The 22,382-nt window shown below is 40.9% G+C and overlaps 1 protein-coding gene across 4 annotated transcripts in view; it reads left to right on the forward strand.

Annotated features, from left to right (window-relative positions):
• Positions 1-22,382, forward strand: part of camsap2a (calmodulin regulated spectrin-associated protein family, member 2a) — a 213,574-nt gene that overhangs the window by 84,537 nt on the left and 106,655 nt on the right. For all 4 annotated transcript variants that reach the window (XM_069937939.1, XM_069937940.1, XM_069937941.1 and 1 more), the window contains exon 3: positions 21,207-21,368. In XM_069937939.1, the coding sequence (XP_069794040.1) occupies positions 21,207-21,368 (162 nt within the window). The remainder of the gene's footprint in view (positions 1-21,206; positions 21,369-22,382) is intronic.

Below are 22,382 nucleotides of genomic sequence, written 5' to 3' on the forward strand. Positions count from 1 at the left end.
CCTGGTGTTCCAGGGTTTAGTGTGGAGCCAGTGAGATGGCATCTGGCATAGATGTGTTGCTGCAGTAGGCAAATTAGAGCAGATCTATGATACTGCTCAGGTAATTCTAGGAACAAGTTTGCCATTTACTCTGGGCAGCTTGTAAGAACAATGCATTGTAGAACAGATGTGGGAGGAGGCTATTTTAGATCTGGATGTGTTTGATAAGGAACTATTAATTCCTTGTTTAATTGTAAAAAAACACTGAAGGTGCACAGTCATTTTGAAAGTGAAAAATCTTTCACCTGAAAGGAGTGACTTGAAGCAATTAGCAAGATTAAAGTGGCTTGCAAACATGTCTTAAACTATCAGATGACAGTTCACATCAAAGAGATCTTCCACTGAGAACTAAAGATTGTAAAAGGATGAAACATATGTGGTAAATGAAAGAAGGATGGAGTCGGATCATAAGAAAATCTGTGAATAAAATTGTGAATATTTGTAGACCAGAAAAGTTTGAAAGAAGGAAGAGATGAGAGAATAAATACTTCAGAGGAAGGAAATAGATTGAGGGCAAACCAGCAATAAATATAAAATCAACAGGGAGTTCTCACAGCCTCTTGAAAAAGTGTGAATTTTGGTCCCATGGAAGATAGGACTAGGGAAATAAGTAGTGGAAGAGATTTTGAATAAATATTTATGATTTCACCTCAATCACATCAATAATAATAGAGAGTCATACAAAAAGGGAGGGAGGAACTTAAACTAAACAATATTACCCTTTTGTGGGTGGGGGAGTGGTGGGGAACTAAGCTAATTTATTGAATGACATGTTGAGAATTCCCCTGGACCTGATGATCTGAGTTCTTTTTTTGTCTTTTAAGTGATATTTCTGCAGAAATACAGGTCACATACCCCCTTATTCAAAAATCTGCAAACCGAAAAGATCCAAAAACCGAATTGTTTTTAGCGTCAACATGACATCACAAGTTGAAAAATAATTCACCACCTGACTTTTCCATGTGGTGCTCTGTTTGGTAACAACAGAGCTCTGTGGTAAAAAAACAAAATTTTTGCTTCAAGCTGGAAAGATGCCAGAAGTGCTGGGTCCAAGTCTTCATCATCGGCTGCAGTCAGAGTCTGCGACTGCAACTCCATTTTCACCGAAGAAGTCACCTTGGGCTCCCAGACATGAGCACGATTGTAGTCGGGGACCAGCAGTGGGGAGGTGTTGGGGACTGGTGGTGATGGCAGCAGTGGGGAGGTGATCAGGGAGGTAGTCTTCTTTTGTAAGCAAAGTTTGGTTTTTTTTGGTAAGTACTAAACATTATTTCATGTGAATTTTTCAATTGTGCCGTCATGTCAGCGTTCAAAAAGCTGACCATTGTTTGTTGTTGCTGTTTAACTGCTGGTACAGGTATTCTGCTGATGTTACTGTGTTGCTTAGTTCCATTGTTCCAAAATCCGAAAAACATCTGGTCCTACACATTTCAGATAAGGGGTACTTGATCTGTACTAAGTATATTGTTGGATCTTTAAAGGTCCCATTGTTTCTTTTTGCAGGGGAATATAGATGTCATACCAAACTACCACAAACTCCTGAGAAGAGGGAGGCACTGACATGCATGGGCATTGTTTCAGAAAAGGGAGATTGCCCTTATGATGGAAACGAGAAGTATCTTCTCCCTGAGCAACCTGAATATTAGGAATTCTCAGTGTCAGAGAATTGTGGAGTCATTGACTCGTAGACAGAGAGATTTTCAGACCGTAGAAGAGAGTTAGATGATGCAAGAAATAGAAAGGAAAGTGGAGATTCATCCAAGATCCAGTATGCTGTGACCTTGTTGAATGTGGGCAGGCTTGAAGGCTGGAGGGTCTATTCACTGTCTGGTCCTGTTTCTTGTGTGTTAATGAAAACACAGACCTCTGAGAGTATGTCAGTATCACACTCAGATTGTGTGGGATGATGGGGGCAGATGAGGGTGCACAGTGAGGGGATGGTAATTAACCTATGGCTTTCTGATGGCAGATATACAATGCTGACATCTCTGCACATTTTTCAACTTGGTACAAAGATGCAACATTCTCTTCATTATTTTTGACTTATAAACCTGGTGACTTTTTTTCCTGTTGGTTTACACTAACAGACCTCCCTTCCACTATTTTAAGTTTTCTTTGCACAGAATTGCATTGAATGTACAGGTTAGAAACATGGTGTTGAGCCCTTTCACACTTGTATTTCACCAATGATTTAACATACTGGTTCTCAACCATATTTCACTCACAGATCACCTTAAGTGTGTAGATCACAGTTTGAGAAATGTCTCTATGCTGCTTCTGTCCAGTTTTTCCTTTGAATGTACCTGTGTTGCTCACTGTGAGCTGTCCAGCAAATTCTCACTAAGCCTCCAGTGAATCTACTGCTTCCACTCTTACCTGCACTTTCTTCCATGAAGAGTTAATCAGTAGACTGAGGCTAATTTATATTTCAGAATGGTGGCCAAGAAATTCATCATCCATTATTATCATACGGCATGTTTGCACTACAACAGGAGCACAAGTTGGCTTCACATCTGTGGGGAGTTGCAGTGGGAGTCTGGAATGGGCCTCAAGCTGACAATGTGCTGCAGAATTTCTTCAGGCTGCATCTTCTGGTTCAATGCAACTTCATGTTGGACTTTTATCGCAGGATGGCATTTTGAAGCAACTCACCAACCATTTTGTCCAAGCAGCACATGGTACAAAAGTTGCAGACAATGATTTCTCTACAGATCTGGATCTGTAGATCCAGCATCTGCAACTTTTGTGTTTCTCTATGCTGATTCTTGTTTTAAGTAATGGAGGGTGGTTTGTCGTAAAACAAGGTGAGTATGCTTGGAATGAAACATGAAAGTCTGCAGATGCTGTGATTAGAGTAAAAAAACAAGAAATGGAACTCAGCAGGTCTCACAGCTCAGGCCTGAAATGCTTGAAATCTTAGTCGGATTCCTTCAAAGCCCATCCTTAATATATAAATAAATACATTTGTTTATATATGGTCTCTGCCAATATTTACTGTTGAGTTACTATCTCTGCAAATTGTTTGTCAGGAAGCCATTTAAGCAGCAGCTTTCAACTGCATATTCATCTCGAGCTCATTTTAGGATTTCTGCAGGAGGTTTCATGGTTCTTCAGCTTTTGCCGTTCAGCTTCGTAAGATGTTAGTGTTTTTTTTCTCTCTCCAGTTTTTGTTTGATCTCTGTCCTCTGACCCCTGTTCAGATGACCATTACTTTCCTTACCGTCTTCCCTGCAGTTCTGATTTATTAATTATGCACTCTATAATTTGTAAAATTTCAGCCTTTTTATTGCAAGGTATCTGACCTGCCCTTAAGGCATCCAGGTGATGACATAGCTGAAAGTGTGAAGAGTCATACTGGCAAGGCTGAAACCTGTCAGAGCTTTGCATGTGATTTCATGCATTAAATTTGTTTAAACGAGATTAGCAGGGGTTTGGGAGTCAGATTGAAGAAGCAGAGGAAGTGGTGATTGGCGCACAAGTTTGGACAGCTGGTAGTGAGTTTGTGCGGAAGGACAGGCAAGTAGGGCAAAATTGCAGCCATGGGGATGAGTTGCAATTCAACAAGGACACAGACTCAAACACAAAAAAGGGCTAAAGGTTTGTATTTAAATGCACAAGAAATACAGCTACAGATTGGCAGCTATGATGAAGTGGCCATCATGGAGTTGTGGCTAAAGGAGGGATGTCATTAAGAGCTGAATGTCTAAGGATACGCAGTATATCGAAAGAATAGGCAGGTTAGCAGAGAGGGCGGCATGCTTTGTTGGTAAGGAACTACATTAAATCATTTGAAAGATGTGAGTGACATAGGATCAGAAGAGAGGGAATCATTGTAGGGTTAAGTTAAGAAATGGCAAGGGTAAAAAGATACCGTTGACTGTGAAGTACAGACCTCCAAACAGTAGTAGTGATGTGGACAATAATTTGCAACAGCACTAGTAAAGACATGTCAGAAAGGCAATGTTATGGTAGTCTGGGGATTTCAACATGCAAGTAGATTGGGAGAACTAGGTTGGGACTGGATCTCAAGAGAGAGATGTTGCAGAAACTCTGAGATGGCTTTTTAGAGCATCTTGTTGATGAGCCCATGAGGGGATCGGCTGTCCTGGATTGGATATCGTATAATGCACCCGAGGTGATTAGAGAGCTTGCAGTAAAGGAACTATTGGGGGCAGTGATCACAATATGTTTGAGTTCAATTTGAAATTTACAAGGAAAAAGTGTAGGTATTTCAGTGGAGTAAAGGGAATTACAATGCACAAGAGAGGAACTGGCCAAAGTAGGTTAGAAGGGGACACGAGTAGGGAAGATGAGAGAGCAGCAGTGGATGGGGTTTTTGTAAGAAATAAGTTCAGGATAAATACATACCAAAAAGTAGGAAATATTATGATAGAAAAATATCACAACTGTGGCTGACGAGAGCAATCAAAACCAACATTAAAGCAAAAGAGCAGGCATACAAGGAAGCAAAAAATAGTGAGAAGGTAGAGGATTGTAAAGTTTTTTTAAAAACTTACAGAAGGTAACTAAAAAACTCATAAGGAGGAAAAGATGATATATCAATGTAGGCTTGCAAATATTATCAAAGAGAATACAAAAAGTTTCTTCAAGTATATCAAGAATAAAAGAGAAGTGAGAGTAGATATAGGATCACTAAAAAAATGATGCCAATGAAATAATAATGATGGCAGAGGAACTAAATGGGTATTTTCAATTAGTCTTCACTGTGGAAGACACTAGCAGTGTGACAGATGTCAAAGAGTATCAGGGAAAGGAAGTGAGTGCAGTTACTGTTTCAAGACAGAAGGCGCTTAGAAAGCTGAATGGTCTCAGGGTGAATAAGTCTCCCGGACCAGATGGATTGCACTTTCAGGTCCTGAAAGTGGTAGCGGTATAGATTATAGAGGCATTAGTAATGATCTTTCAGCAATTTATAGAATCTGGCAATACCCCAGAGGATTGGAAAATTGCAAATGTCACCACGCTATTCAAGAAGGGAGTGAGGCAGCAGAAAAGAAATTATAGGCCAGTTTGTCAGCCATCATTGTTTGGGAAGATGGAGTTGATTGAAAAGGATGAGGTTACAGAGTACTTGGAGTCACGTGACAAGATAGGTCAAAGCCAGCATGGTTTCCTAAAGTCAAGTTTATTGTCATCTGATTGCACAAGTACAACTTGATGAAACAACATTTTCCAGTCATTTGTGCAAAACACACAGAACCAGACAATAACATTATATCTAATTTTCTCCAAACTCGAGCAAGACATTGCTATGCCATAAGCAAGGATCAGTCTTGTATCATACTATAGGGTTTTATTAACACAAGAAGCCACCTCTACTGACCAGTGGGATAAGTTGCACCATCTGTTATACAAGTAGAGTGGAGCCAATCTACAGTCATAACCAATAGCAAGCAGTCAGCATAATACATTACATCACTACATTCACCCTCCCCCCTCAAAATTAACCAATTTTAAGTAATAAAATAAAAAAAAACAGGGAATCAAAAGGGTTAAGAGCACCACAGAAGAAGAGAGAAAATCAGCAGTAGGTTTGAAAAAAAAATCTGTGAGAAATGCAGCAATTAAAACTTATCATAAGTAAGCCGTTGGAGTGGCCTTGAGACTCTTTGAGAACGATGCAAAGCAACTGGAGAGGACTCCTGTAAGCTAACAGGAGAAGCTGCTTTTTCGGCAGATAAGAAGTGATTGGTGTCATGATAATGAATATGTATGAGATGTACTGGAAGTCACGTGGTATGAGAGAGAGATAAGAGCACAAGCAGGAGAACGAAGGAAACTGGAGAATAAAGCCACAGAGAAGTTTACCTGATAAAACTTGTGTGTGATGTTTTATTAACTTCACATTTCGGGCCACAAATGTGACATTGGCGACGAGGATGAAAGAAGCTTGAAGAAAATTAAAGACTAAACAAGATTACAGACAACTTCAAGGTGATAAGAATTTTCTCTTTGACTCAGTACTTTTGGGGCTGGAATATTTCCTCATGGCTGGGGCAGACGGTGACTTTCTAATACATAGTGGAATTGCTCATTTTGACCCAACGGGTGATGCAAGCACTGTAAGTGTGAAGTGGAAGGCATGGCTGGAAGAATTTGAATCCTATGCCGACAGTCGTGGCCTATTTCTAGATACCGGTACGTTTGAACAAAAAGCGCAGAGAAGGGCGTTACTTCTTTTCACCGCAGGACCTGCAGTTCGGGAAACATTTAAGACACTTTTGAATACTGGAAGAAAGGATGAATACCGGAAAGCGGTAGGTGCATTAAATGCACACTATGTAGTGACACCGAATGCTACATTTCAACGCCATTTGTTTCAGAGAACGAGACAAGAAGATGGCCAGACAATTGCTCAGTACGTGACGAGACTACGCCAGCTAGCTGTTGGATGCAATTACGATTTGGACAACCAATTATTGGATCAGGTTGTACAGCACTGTAGATCAGATAAACTCAGAAGACGTCTACTGGAAAGAGGGAGTGAGTTGGAACTCACCAATGCTTTAGCCATTGCTGCTTCATTAGAGGCTGTTGAAGGGCAATTTCATACAATAACCCTGAAAGACAACTCAAGCCAGCAAATTAAGAGGATCTCACATCGCCATAACCAGCCAAGATATACATCGACACATGACGTGGAGTGTTATCAATGTCGAAACAGAGGTCATTTTGGAAAAGACCCATGCTGCCCAGCAAAAGGCAAGGTTTGCAGAAAGTGTGGAGGTAAGGACCACTTTGCAAAGAAGTGCAACAGCAAGTCCAATGCAGACCAGAAGAGGAAGAGTACAACTTCCAAAGGCAAAGCCTGGGGTAAAGGAAAGTATCCTGGAAAGAAAAATACCATTTGCCAGATAGACGGTGACGATGATGATACCCAGGAGGAATAGAGTTGTTACCAATTTACATTGAATGAAGTACATCATGAGAAGGTCCCAGTGATCATTGGTGGAGTGACAGTGCAGGTCATTGTAGACTCAGGCAGTGACAGTAATGTGATTGATCGACATTTATGGGAGAAGTTGAAAAGGAAAAAGATCATCTGTACCTCAAAGAAGTGTTCCAAGAAACTGTATCCATACACAGCAACCAAGCCATTGCAGACCATTGGATGTTTTACTGCAACTGTTGAAGCTGGAGATAGGTACACCGAAGCAGAGTTTATGGTCATAGAAGAGAGGGGAGAACCATTGTTGAGTAGAAGCACAGCGCAAGACCTGGCAATACTTCATATTGGAGCTTGTGTCAATTCAATTCAGTCATACGAGGATATGAAGCAAGAATTCCCCGCAGTTTTCCAAGGAGTAGGAAAGCTGAAAGGTCGACAATTGAAGCTAGCGGTAGACGAAACGGTCAAACCCAAGGCACAACCAATGTGCCAAACTCCGTTTGGACTTCGTGGGAAAGTTGAAGCCAAAATTAAAGAATTGATCGAACAAGACATTATAGAACCGGTGGAACATTCGACACAATGGGTCAGTCCCGTAGTGATTGTGCCCAAACCAAAGGGTGACATAAGACTATGTGTTGACATGAGAATGGCCAATGAAGCTATAATTAGAGAACGACACCCTATACCAACAGTGGAGGAAATACTTCAAGAACTAACTACCAGCAAGGTATTCTCAAAAATTGATCTGAAATGAGGCTATCATCAATTAGAGCTGGATCCAGGTTCCCGAGATGTAACAACATTTGTGACTCACTGTGGATTGTATCGTTACAAGAGACTATCATTTGGAATTAATGCAGCTTCGGAGATCTACCAGTATGAAATCCATCGAGTGATTCAAGGCATTCCTGGAGTTGCCAACATTTCTGACGACATTATAGTCCATGCACCAACGAAGGAAGAGCACGACAAACGGTTGAGGCGTGTACTATCTAGACTACAGGAGGCAGGCCTTACCGTGAATGGAAACAAGTGCCAGTTCGGTGTGTCAGAAATGGACTTCATGGGACACAGACTTACACGGAAAGGACTAAACCCTGCAGAGGCCAATTTGAAAGCTATTGCAGAGGCATGTGCACCTCAGAATGCAACAGAGGTGAGGAGTTTCCTGGGATTGGTCAATTTTTGTGCAAAGTTCATTTCTAATTTCGCTACAGTGGCAGAACCACTAAGGAAACTAACCAGGAAAGGTGTACCATTTCATTTGGCATCAACCAAAGTCATAGCGGATGCCAGCCCGGTTGGTTTAGGAGCCGTGTTGGTCCAGATGCATGATGGAGGACCACGAATCATTGCCTATGCCAGCAGATCGTTATCAGATGTGGAAAGAATATACTCTCAGACAGAGAAAGAGGCACTCGGACTTGTATGGGCCTGTGAGAGGTTCCATGCATATTTATACGGCATTGAATTTGAACTCATCACAGATCATAAGCCATTAGAGGTGATCTATGCACCTAGATCCAAACCATGTGCCAGAATAGAAAGATGGGTACTCATCATTGCAGGGAAAGCAAACATTGCAGATCCGCTGTCCAGATTGGTGAAGGATGGTGGTCCACAATCCAAGTCAGAATTGGGAACAGAAACAGAGAGCTTTGTACGCTTCGTAGCTATTCAGTCGACACCGAAAGCTGTGACTACAAAGGAAGTCGAGAGAGAATCCGAACGTGATCCAGAACTCATGGAAGTAAGAGAATGCATACAGAGTGGACAATGGGACAAGTGTACTCACAAGGCTTACATTCCCATTAGAGACGAACTTTGTTGCATCGGACAGTGTGTATTAAGAGATTGCAGATTGGTGATACCGCAAAGATTGAAACCGAAGATCGTATCCTTAGCGCATGAAGGACACCTAGGTATTGTTGGTACCAAGCAAAGCCTCAGGACCAAGGTATGGTGGCCAGGTTGTGATAAGGACGCAGAGAAATTTGTTAAAACTTGTCACGGATGTCAAATCACAAGTAGGAGTAATCCACCAGAACTGATCCGGAGTACGCAACTACTGACAGGACCATGGATCGACGTAGCTGTTGATTTTCTTGGACCTTTACCGACGGGTGAATCAATTATGGTAGTGATAGATTACTACAGCGGATACTATGAGTACGTGGTGTTGAAGTCCACAACCACTGAAAAAACAATACAAGCATTAGCAGAGATATTCACAAGATATGGATTACCTGTTACATTATACTCTGACAATGGTCCACAATTCATTTCAGAGACATTTCCGGAATACATGAGGACCACAGGTATCCACCATCATAAAGTAACTCCGAAATGGCCACAAGCCAACAGAGAAGTAGACAAAATCAGTCCATTGAAAAACGATTGAGGATTGCACACGCTGAAGGACAAAATTGGCGAGAAGCATTGCTATCTTATGTGGCTGTCTATCGAGCAACGCCTCATGCAACCACTGGAAAAAGTCCTGCAGAAGCATTTTTTGGGAGAAAAATCCGCACAAAAATGCCAGAAATAAAGGAAATCTGAGACGACCAGGAGATGAGGGACCACGATGCTGAAAAGAAAGGTGCAGCAAAGCTGTACACAGATTCGAAACGTGGAGCCAAGTACTCAGACATCATGCCAGGAGATAATGTTCTAGTGAGGCATGAAACTGGTGGTAAGCTAGACATACCTTATTACCATCAACCCTATACTGTCGTATCCAGAAGTGGCAGTGTGGTGACCTTCAAGTCTCCGACTGGAGTCCTGTATAAGAGAAATGTATCAGGTGTAAAAAGGTACCAGTCCAGAGATACATCAAGCGAAGAGGTTGAAAGGCCAATACGAGATGCTGAAACTGAGAGACCTGATGATGTTCCAGAGGCAGTTACCAGCACTCCTGATGAAGTGACTAGAGCGCCAGAAACACCCGAAGCCGTGGCGAGCAGTATTTCCGACGCTGAGAGTGAACAACCGAGAAGCGACGACAATATCGCAGGCAGGCCGAAACGAAACCGGAAAGTGCCCAAACGATACGAAGACTTTGTGCCATAGTTTTAATAAGAACTTTGGGACAGTATTTAATCTTATATCATAAAGTGCATGTATGAGTGCTGTAGGAAGTAAATTTTATGTAGTTGAGTTCTAGTATTACCATTAGTTACGATGTTTGTAGGTTTCTGAGGGATATTGGTAAGTGAAGGTAAAGTTTATTTCTGATTAAAGGAGGGATGTCATGATAATGAATATGTATGAGATGTACCGGAAGTCACGTGGTATGAGAGAAAGATAAGAGCACAAGCAGGAGAACAAAGGAAACTGGAGAATAAAGCCACAGAGAAGTTTACCTGATAAAACTTGTGTGTGATGTTTTATTAACTTCATATTTCGGGCCACAAATGTGACAATTGGTAGCAGGTGTTACAGACTGAATTTCAGGGACAGAGATATGCTGTTCTGAGGAGGGCAATTTGCATTACCATGTCTGAAATGTGAGGCAGGGTTAAGCATCTAGTTGAGTGAACCTGTTTCTAATTTGGCTATAATCTACGAGCATGGTTTCGCGCCATTTCTGACCACTACTACTTGAGCGTGCCAAGGACTTGTGCTGGGCTCGATGACATTTTCCTTTAACAAGCTTTTTACCTCGTCTTTAATAAAGAGTCTTCTTTACTGTAGCGCCTATTTTTTGTAACTATAGGCTTACAAACCAAGGTCAAATTAGTGAAGAGTCGAGGGGGTTTAATTTTTAGTGTGGACAAACCACAAACTTCTTTGGTGAGACGGTGATGGATGGCAAAGGGCCATTAAATGCCAATATGATACTTTTCATTTGACATTGGAAGTTTAGACCCAGAAGCATTGGAACGCATAGGCCAGGGAGTATAGAAATCTTGAAGTCAGTATATTCTTTGTCATGTAGTTTTCAATTAATTTTGCAATAACTCATTGTATCTTGTTCTAGTCCCGAGCAAGCCATCATGATTGTGTGCTTAGACGGGTATAATGCAAGATTTAGTGCTCTAGTGGTTGAAGGGTGAACGTAACTGTCTATATTGCCCGAATCAAATAAACAGTTAATAGACTGCCCATTTACCTCCACTTTCATCGTGGACGGCTGCAGATCGTAGGATTTATCCTGATTTACCTTCATAGACACCAGGAGTGGCATCACCTTGTCACTGGTCGATCCACTGGATGATTCAGAAGAAGTCGAAGAAATTGAAGTCGGGCTAGATGAATCAGTGACTCTCCAGCTCAGCATCATGGCGTTATGATGACAACCTTGCTTAGTGTCAGCACTTCTTCTTCTTCTTACTCCTCTGCTCACCATGAGAGCCAGATGTTGACTCTCTAGCTCAGCAAGCTCTGGCCAAATGCCCTTTCTTCCCACAGTTGGTGCAGGTATCTTGCCATGCAGAGCACCAGTTGTGGGCATGTAGCGCCAAGCCGCAAAAGTAGCACTTCGGGAACTGGCTTTTGCGTCACAGTTTTGTAGTGCTCAGTAGTGAATCTTCACTATGGGTCGGTCTGAGGGGTGCCGCTTCTGCATTTCTCCCTTGCTTGAATGCTTCCGTCCCTTGTAGTGCAGTTAGAAGCATCTTTGCTTGTTGCAGAGCCGCATTAAAGGTCAAGCCCGGAGTCTCCAGTAAATGCTTTCTAATGTATCTGGATTTCAGACTACTTATGAATGCGTCTAACATCAGGGACTCACGATGGGCTTCAGCTGAGATGGCAGCGCAGGCACAATCCCTGGATAGCCCCTTCAGGGTGAGCGCAAAAACATCTACGCTCTCACCTGCTTGTTGCTTCCGTATGTGAAGCTGGTGTCTTGCGAAGAGGGTGTTCTTAACCTAACTTAACCCACTTCTAATTCTAAGCCCATGTGTATGTAATGTGTGTGTAAGTTCAGAAAAGTTCTTTGGTTCACAGTCCAATCTCATTTCTCATTCCTCCAAGTTCACTGGTTGCAGGCAATTCTTATACTGTACACAGAATTTAACATTTATAAAGTTCACCAGGCTTTGGTACTTGAAAGGTAAATGGTTACCTCTCAGGAAGGTTCTTGTCGGTTTTCAGAGAGAGATTTGTTGTTCCAGGACATCCACAACTGGTGTACTTCCATCAGTCACTTCAGTATTTTGCTGACAAAACTTTCCCCTTCAAGGTTCTCCAGAAGATAACCTCTTTCTTGCAGGTCACCACAGAGTTCCTTTTTGTTTCCCTTATTCCAAGTGAAATATTAGACAGCCAGTCTTCTCCTTTTGCATGAACCACAAGGGCTTTAACCAGGCTATCTTCCAAATGGGGCTCTCCACAAGCTTGCCAGCTTGTTCTGTTCCAGTCCCAGCTGCTGTCTGCTGTAACACTGTAGAAGTGACATCTCTGTCTGTCTGTCTGTCTGTCTGTCTGTCTGTCTGTCTGTCTGTCTGTCTGTCTGTCTGTCTGCCTGCCTGTCTGCCTGTCTGTCTGTCTGTCTGTCTGTCTGTCTGTCTGTCTGTCTGTCTGTCTGTCTCTCTCTCTCTCTCAGGGAAAAAGCCCTGTTTTACTCTCGCTGCTTGCAAAACCACACGACCCTCTAAGAACATCTCCAGACAATCTGTGGCTCCAACAAGATCTTTCATCTGTTGCCTTTTGTAAACAACAATCCATTAGTGAAGTCTCTTGAGCACTCTCCAAAGCTCTTACAAAAGCTATAGAGCTGATATGTCTAGCAGTAGCAGAGCTCCAGTATTTCAAATAAGATCTGTATGTCACCTACTCTAACAAACATTTCCCAATTTATCTCCCCAAAACATATCTATATACTCTGTCACACCAGGTCCTGAGCAGAAGCTTTCCCCGCTGAAGCTGTAAAAGGTAGCAAAAAGGTCTTGTCACACAAATTAACAATCCTCATGTCCCACAACTTGAAGGAAGAGGAAACGCAAGGAAACCTCAGACATGTCAAAGCCAAGAAAGGAAACAATTATAGTAACTATAGAAGGGTTTGTCTGTTGGAGGAAAATATATTCCCAGGGTCTTCCTTGTAGAGCGCGTCGAAAGAACCAAAGGCTTGTTGATCCAAACCAAGGCTTTTATTAACTAAAAGACTGGAGCATATCACAAGTAGGTCGACCAGTCCAGAATGACCTGGTCTGGCTAGGAGCAATCCTTTAAGAACTGCCAGTAGGATCACATTCATCCTACACATTGGTGATAGAATCTGTACTATCACATTCCTCAACTACCTTCATGTAGTAGCCAAAAAGTTACTTTCTAAATGGCATTCTTCATTTCTATCCATACAATGATTTTCAACATGCATCAAGAGAAAAGCAGGAGCAGGCTACAGTCACTGCATGTGGCGATTTATGAGCTTGTCAAAATCAAACCAGACAATGGACTTTCCACAGAGATTGAGGATACAGGAAGAAATTGAGGGCTATCATTACTTCATTGTTGACAAAATTACTCATTTAATTTCAGTATGCTTATGTTAATGCATTGATCTCTTGGATAAAAATACAACATAAAATAACTAGGATTTCAAAGATTCCAATTAATGAGGGTGAAGAACACTTCAGAATCAGAATTATTGTCATGAACATGTCAAGAAATTCATTGTTTTGTAGCAGTATTGTAGTATAAATACTGCTATAAATTACATTTCAAATATAAATAAATAATGCAAGAAACTAAGAGAAAGTGGGGTAGTGTCTGTGGTTGATTGTCCATTCGGAAGTCTGATGGCAGAGGGTAAGAAAGCTGTTCTTGAGCTGCTGGGTGATTGCCTTTTTCCTGATGGTAGCAGTGTCATAATGGTATAGCCTGGATCGTGGGGGGTCCTTGAGGATAGAGGCTGCTTTCTTGAGACACCGTTTCTTGTCGATATCTTTGATGGCGTGAAGACTGGTTTCTGTGATGTGACTGGCTGAGTTCACCGCTCTCTAAATTTTTCCTGTCCTCTGCATTCAAGGGTGCATCAGGGTATGTTGTTAAAGTGTAATAAGTAATATGAAAGATTAACAAAACAATTAGTCCATGATAATAAGTATAACAATCAATAAATAGCAAGTCTCATGCGCTTCTGCTCATCGGAGTCTCTGCTTTATGGCAACAAGCCTGGAGAGTGTCAGAGATCCTGGGCAACGATTGTGTTTCTGGTTTGAGAAAAAGTCCCAAGAAGCTTTCTCACTGCTCGCACTTTTATATGATCAAGGAGCTCACATTTCTTTCCTAATCTATGCAAACTAGTTGGCTGTAACTCTTAAAAATAATAAATTATTTGCAAAAGACGAGTTTTACATTGTTAACGGAAACCATTTCATTTTCCCCCCAAAACAAATTAATCTTTTGTCACATTTGGTAATGTCTTGCGGTCGGCAGGTTTCAAGGCCTAAGGGGCACCATGAATCAGAACCTCCTATTACTTATCTTCCAAGTTAACATGCCTGTTCATTTTGAGGACTGTGAACCATTTGAAACAAAAAAGATCTATTATTAACCCTCTCATTACTGATACAGTTTTATGGAAAACTCATCTGCTTCAATGTATATTATTTTACTCACTTAATATTGTTTGTGTGTAGCCTTGTTCTTCAAAAAAAAGTGCATGTTTTCTAATCACTACAGATCAGTTTTTAAATTTTGTCTTTTTAATCATCTCCTGCCCATAATGCCTCTATTTATAGAGGATACAAGCAAGAAAGTTTTTTCACTCTCTCCTTTGACCTCGGTTGGAATACTGTGTTCAATTCTTGGCACTTTATTTTTTAAAAAATTGAGGAAACGTCCAAATTGTATTAAGGATAGGGGACTTGAGTTATGTAGGGAGAATAGAGCAATTGTAATTGTATTAAGGATAAGGAACTTGAGTTATGTAGGGAGAATAGAGCAGTTGTAATTGTTCTTCTTGGAGCAGAAGTGTTTATATAATTTGAGTGGAATGTTTAAAACTGAGAGGATTTGTGATAGAATGTACAGGAAGAAGTAGATTTCATGGCAAAGTAGGGAACTTCAGGAAATAAAATTTAATTTGGGTGGCAATGAGAAAGTCAGAAATAACTAACTGCACAATTTTATAGAAAAATGAAGTGTAAAGTGAAGCAAGAGTGGAATCAGACTACTGGAAAATGATGCTGGAGAAGTGGTAATGGTGGATGAACTGAATAGGTATTTTATGCCAGTCTACACTGGAAGCCACCAATGTTGTGCCAGAAATTTGAGAGAGTTAGGGGCAAAAGTGTTAGTAAGGAGAAGGTGCTTGGGAGGTTGAAGGTGGTTAAGTCACAAGGACTGGATGGACTATACCCATGGTTCTTAAAGAGTAAGCTGAAGTGATTGTGAACAGATTGGTTGTCATCTTTCAAGAATCACTAGAGTTGGGAATGGTTCCAGAGGTCTAAAAAATTGCAAGCATCTCACCACTTTCTGAAGGGAGAGAGGCAAAGGTAGGAAACTATAAGCTGGTGAACCTGACTTCAGTGGTAAGCAAGATTCTGGAGTCCATGATTAAGGATGAGGTTTTGGAGTACTTGAAAGTACAAGGTAAAATGGGCTGGATGAGGAAGTGGAAGGATGGGTTAGTAAGTTTTCTAATGACACAAAGGTTGGGGGTGTTGTGCATAATGTGGAGGGCTGTCAGAGGTCACAGAAGGATATTGATAGGATGCAAAATTGGGCTGAGAAGTGGCAGATGGAGTTCAACCCAGATAAGTGTGAAGTGGTTCATTATTCAGACAGAAAAACAAGTATTGTTCCTCCAATTAAAAAAAAACATCTCAGCACCTCTACTTCCTTGGGAGTTTGTAGAGGTTTGGTATGATATTGGAAACTTTGGCAAACTTCTCCAGATGTGCAATGGAAAGTGTGCTGTCTACTGCATCATGGCTTAGTATGGGGGCACCAATACCTCTGAACAGAAAGCCATGTAAAAAGTTGTGCACACAACCCAGTACATAGTGAAATACGAAACTCTAAATACGCTGTAATTGTAGTAAAAACACAATGCTTGCATGCTGCAGGAACTCAGCTGGTCTTGCAGCGTCCATAGAAGATAAAGATATATTACCGACGTTTCAGCCCTGAACCTTTTTTTTCAAGGAATAAGCATAGAACAGGAAGTTGTCAGAATAAAAACTACACAGGTAGGGGGAGGACTCCAGACCAACAAATAAATGTTAATTGGATATGATAAGATGAGAGGTGAGAATTGAATTTGGTTCTGTGAAAGGAGACAGAGGGAAAAGGGAGGAGAGAGAAACAGACAGGGCTGGGGAAAAGATGACAGGGAAGAAGAAGGGTGTGTTTAATGGAAACTGGAGAAGTCAATGCCATCCAGTTGGAGGGTTCCCAGATGGAAGATAAGGTGTTGTTGCTCCAATTTATAGGTGGTCTCAGTCAGGCAGTGTAAGAGTCCATGCATAGACATGTCATCAAGGGAATTAGACGTGGAATTGAAATGGATGGCCACTGGGAAATTATTTCCCAGTCTGCGCCCAGTCTCTCCGATGTAGAGGAGACCACAACAGGAGAACTGGATGCAGTAGATGACCCCTGCAGATTTAAAAGGCCATTGTTGCTTTACTTGGAAAGATTGTTTGGTATGGTGGTGAGGGAGGAAGTGTGGGTGCAAGTGGAGCATCTCCTGTGGTCACAAGGGTAGGTGCCAAGGGGACGATTAGTGGGGAGGGAAGTGTGGACGAGGGAGTCATGGAGGGAGCGGTCCCTGCGGAAGGAGGAGGAGGGGGGAAAGGGGATTAGGTGTCTGGTGGTGAGATCACGTTGTGGGTGATGGAAATGGCAGAGGAGTATAATATGTTGGACATGGAGGTTGGTGGGGTGGTAGGTGAGGACAAGGGGAATCCTGTCGTTGTTGCGTGTGGGGATGGAGCAGCCATGGAGGATATGCAGGTGAGGACTTAGCTAATGGTGGTAGAGGAAAGGCCACATTGTTTCTCTTTATGTATGTACATCCTTCCTCTAGAATACGGTTGATAAGTAAAAATTCTGCCTGGCCCACACAGGTAAAAGAATCTCAGGATTGAATAGTGTACTTTATGTAGATGAAGGGCTCAAGCCCAAAAAGATGGTTATCTCTCTTTATCTTTGCTATATTAAAGTACACTGTTTGATTTGCTCAGTTTTTTCATCATTGTGTTTTTACTTCTACTCAGAGTTGAATGTTTTGTCATGTTTGTACTCTGACAATAAATTTGAACTTTGTGTTTGTAGTGAATTTCTGCTGCATCAAACATGCTGACTAAATTCTGAGACTGCTCAATGGGGTAGAAGTGCTGCAATTATCAAATATCAAACACTTGTTTTTTTTTGCTATTGATATTACACTACTGAGCAAAGATAGTAAGATATTGGCTTGACCTGACTCCAGCCCGAGAGGTATATGGGGAAACAACTCTGGATTCTATCAGTTAGTATTGCCCTGCTTGTGCCAAGCTTTCTGTGCAGTAATGCATGTATTTGCATGGATGCTGTTGTTTTCTGCCATTAGAGCAGATAGGATTTTTAAAAAATATTCAGTGAAATTGTAACTTGCTGCAGCTTCCCAGTTACATAAAACACAACTTTTCATTACACATGAGAAAGTGAACATAATATGAAAGGAAGAGGAAAATATAAAAATAAATATTAATCGTTGGGCACCATGTAAAAAAATTGTACTGAGTCAAGAGTGCAGACAGACTTTTAGTGATCTTGAATTGGTGTCCTGATGAGTGATGTTTGGGGAGGCTCATGAGCCTGATAGCTGTGGGAGAAGAAACTGGTCTTGAACCTGGAAGTGCTGGACTTCAGGCTTTTATAGGTAGTAGTGAGAGGAGATCATAGTCAGAGTGTTGTGGTCTTTTATGATGTTGGAATGCTTTGACCTATTACAAAAAAATATTGACAGTTTGATTACTTCTTGCTTTAGTTTGACATCAACATTAAATATTAAATATTTGTTTGAAATCCATTCAGTATTTTTCACAAGTTGGATACTTATGGAATGGTTAGAGACTACATGCTGGAGGTAGTCTCTCACATTGAATCTTGCACAAAGGGAACAGTGTGGCAACGACATGTGTGAAAAAAATAATTGGGAATTAGGTTCACTAAATTCTCTCCAAATGGCTACCATTGGCACGATGAGCCATATAGGTTTATTATGTTATACTGTGCAATGATTATAAATTGTAATTTGGGTTATATTTCTGGTAAGAACAACATGATACTGGTCATATCACTGCAATCCATCCTGAAATTTGTTTACAAACTATTGATTTGTTCCAAAGCGTTGATTTCAGTCAAATAAGAACTAGACTTGAACTGTGATTGAAGCAACTTAGTTAAAATGTCTTTAAGAAGCTAAGTGAAACTTAGAAATAACTTGCCAGTTTCTTGGGGGGATGTATATTCTGAAGTGTGCTCATCCATCAATGGCAGCCTGTTCAGAATTTTTAAAAAAAAGCAGGCCACTGTTTTTCTTGAGCTGTTTCCTGTCGAGAGATAAAAGTTGGCTATGTTTCAAAGCAGGAACTGTCAATAACAAGTTCTCAGGTGGAATCCAGCTTTTACTTGAGAGAAGTCAGTGTTACTGAAAGTATGCCAGTGCCAGAATTGTGGGATGTTTTCTGGGACAAATGACCTCAATGTGGATCTGTTGAAAAAACATGTCTGCAGAAAGTGTTTACATTTATTTTGGCCTTTTTTAAAAATCAGTCTCACAAGACTGCAGTATCATGGCACCACATACCCTGAATTAAGTTGCAGGAATGGATACAAACCTGCCATTGATTTTTAACTCATTTGTGCACAAGATGTTGTTTCCATTGGCAATGCCACTAATTGCATATAGTCCTTCCTGGATTTATTTCTAATTTTAGGCTTGTGTAAGATTATTTTAGGGTGTAGTTAACTGTCTGTCACATTAGAATATCACAAATACTGAGATAAAACAAAATTGAATTTCATTAATTGTATTTATATTCCTCTGTTATCATATCTTTGTTTTGGTCATCCAGCCCTTTATCTGTTAGTCAACAATTTAACTGTCATGAGATTGTATCCTTGGTGTAATATCATCTTGAACTTAAAATGCTAAATTATTGGAATGAATGTCACAAATACCACAAAATCTAATCTGTGACTCATTGCCCAAACTCTCCTTTTTGAATGGTTTTTTTTTTGGAGTATTTGAATAGATCAATAGTAATGTCAGATGCAGGACAAGAACTAGCCATAAGCACGTGTGTGTATTGTGATGTCAGGACAGAAAGAACACAAAAACGTGGGTGTAAGAGAAGGATATTTGTACCTGAAACTTGCTCCACTCTCATCCTGATGGTAGATGATCTGCTGCATCCCTTTTTTACTTCGTTGTCCCCCATGTCACTTGATATTTTAATTTCCTGAAATTTATCATCTCTGTTTTGAATGAACTCAGTAACTGATCTTCCTTAGACCTCCAGGTCAGAAATTCTGAAGATTTACCATTTGGAGAAGAAAATATCTCACCTTGGGCCTGTTTGACAGGTTTTCTGTATCCTTTCATTAGGCATTTTCAGGTGGCCAATTGCCCCGCATGTAAAGCCGCAGGTTTAGGCAATATGCGGCAGTTTTGAGGCCACCTGAATGTGCAGGAGGCACTCTTGAGGCGAGCTAGGTAACCCTCCTCCGAAAGGGATAATCAGCTCAGCTCAGTGGCTCCCCCAGCCACCTGAACACAGCTGGCTGAAAGCAGATGTTAAAGGGTCAGGCTGCTGATCACAGCTGACACTGGGCAGGAGCCGGAGTGTGCTCAGAGCCGCATCCTGTGCAGCTGTGTCCTTCAGGTGGCCAGCGTTATGCTTTAAATGCTGCCACCCGAATGGCAATTTAAAGGGCCGCTTCTGCTTCTTCAGGCACATTCTTAGAGTAGAATGCACCTGAAAAAAGCCTATTGAAATACTCCAGTTGATACTTTCTGATATTTTCATAGAATTGTTATCATTCTAAAATTCAGTCACTGTATTGTATATGCTGTATCATGTATGGATGATCCAAGGTCCAAGTTTGAAGCTTTAAAAGCACTTGCCAGATTTCTTATTTCAGACTGGTATTTGTGCCTTTCCTCCATACCTTTATACTTAGGGCAAAAAGAGGTAAATTTAAAATAATAGTTGATTCTGCATTTATTGTCAAAGTTCAAAACTCCCCCTCCCCCCATTTCCACGCAGAAGTGTTTTCTATTATAACTCTCGAAAGGCCTTGCTTTGAATCTTTAGGCCTTGGCTGTAGATTCTCTAACCAATGTTTCAGTCTACATGTGTGTTACCAGCAAGCTGAATTGCATTGTTGCTTTTTGCAGTTGCAAATTTTCTGACACAGGGAAGTCTCAGTGTAATAAACCTGCATCACTAAAGCCTGATAGTCCAGTTTTCTTAGTGGCAACAATAGCTCCTGTTATTTCTCACCATTGCCAAGGTGGAGAGGTTTTCAAATTATTGACGAACAGCTTGTAATGTTGGAGTTCAATCATCAGTGCCTGATATTCTTCAAATACAGTAACAAATGCAAAAAGACTGATCATTTTTTTTAATCATATGCTGTGAGGACTCAAAGATGAGAACAGAACAGAGTGGCACAGTTCGTGTCGTGGTTAGTGTAATGCTATTACAGTGCCAGGAACCCAGGTTCAAATCCAGCGCAGTGTGTCAAGAGGTTGTACTTTCTTCCTGTGTCTGTATGAGTTTCCTCCAAGTGCTCCAGCTTCGTCCCACATTCCAAAGACATATGGGTTAGTAGATTAATTAGTCACATGGGTGTATTTGGAAAGCGTGGGCTCGTGGGCCAGAAGGGCCTGTTACCATACTGCATCTCTATATTAAATTAAAAATGATAAAAATGGCATAAAAGCTGTCAATGGCTTCCTTAGCCATCACATTGGCTATGATAATGTTGCTTTCTTTATTTAAGGTATTTGTAATACCAGTTGCAAAAATAAATGTGCTTGTCAACATTGCAAATAATTAATTGCTCTTGAAATAACATCTGATTCACAGTGCTCTTCTGCGCTTAGAAAGATCATTCCTTTATCTTATTTGTTGACTGATGACTCACACATATGCTCACCTTACCAAATCTTGTCAGGATGACCTTTGTTTTATTTTTAAATTAAATTTCTAAGTATAACCATGCAGACACTGCAATTTCAGGTTCATGTCTTTGGAACAGCAATGACATTTCATGAAGACCATTCTGAATCTTTTCTCTTTTGCAGACTGCCCATTTGGCTATGATTGATACATTGATGATGGCTTACACTGTTGAGATGATCAGCATTGAAAAAGTTGTCTCCTGCGTGCAGCAATTCACAAACTTTTTCCCAGCTGCAGAACTTCCATATGACATTGAAGATGCCATTGTCTGCTGGATAAATAAGGTAAAATATCACTAATCTGATGAAAAATTTGAGAATGGTGAAAACTGAAGGGCTGCAATAGGTGTGGAATTAGGGTTGTTAGATTCAAAACCAGTGAATGATGTGAACTGTCATGGCTTAAAAACAGAATGTAAATGGGTGGAAAACTACAGACGCACATCTCCATTTATCACTTATTCCCGGAATCCTTTTCACCTTTCTGTTCTCTCTCCTCCACTTTATTTCCCTCCTTTCTTCTTCAAGCACTTTCCTCAATTTCCACTCTTTTTCTTCCTTTCCCATTTCTGTTGTGCTCTGAATTTTTACTGAGGTTCCTGAAACTCTGGCACCAAGGTGTGAAGTTTGTCAAAATCATTTTAAAACAGTTTGCAGTGAAGTGACTGAAATGTTCTAATGCAAATTAGGTTGCAGAATGAAAATAGAACAACATTAACACAGGAACAGTCCCTTCAGCCTATAATATCTGTGGTGATCATGATGTTACAGGAAGACCTCACAATTTTCTGCATTAGGTTCCACCTGTCATCACCTTGCCTGTTTGCAGAACTCGTATTTTGCTCTCCTGAAGTCCATCTGTACTCTTCATATCCACATTGCAACCTGGCTAAGTGTTATCAACAGTCTTGCATATGTTACACATGATGACCTCACCTGATTTACTTTTGGTGCAGATCGAGTACTGTTTTTTTGCACTACCAATAAGTGGTAATTCTGCCTCGCCCACATGAAAAAGAATCTCCGGGTTGTATGTGATGTCGTGTATGTACTCTGACAATAAATCTGAAATCTTGATTGTTTTTCGAGATTGAATAGCTGATCCCTGCAGCACCCTATAATTGCAGCTTACTACCGCAAAAATAGCTGATAACCAATCCTCAATCAGTGCCTGTATACTATCAAAGCAGCAATCAAGGATCCACGCCACCCAGCACATACACTGTTCTCACTGCTACCATCAGGAAAGAAGTATGGGTGCCACAAGACTCACACCACCAGATTCAGGAACAGCTGCTA

The sequence above is a fragment of the Narcine bancroftii genome, chromosome 5 (assembly GCF_036971445.1).
Source record: "Narcine bancroftii isolate sNarBan1 chromosome 5, sNarBan1.hap1, whole genome shotgun sequence".
NCBI classification, from domain to species: domain Eukaryota; kingdom Metazoa; phylum Chordata; class Chondrichthyes; order Torpediniformes; family Narcinidae; genus Narcine; species Narcine bancroftii.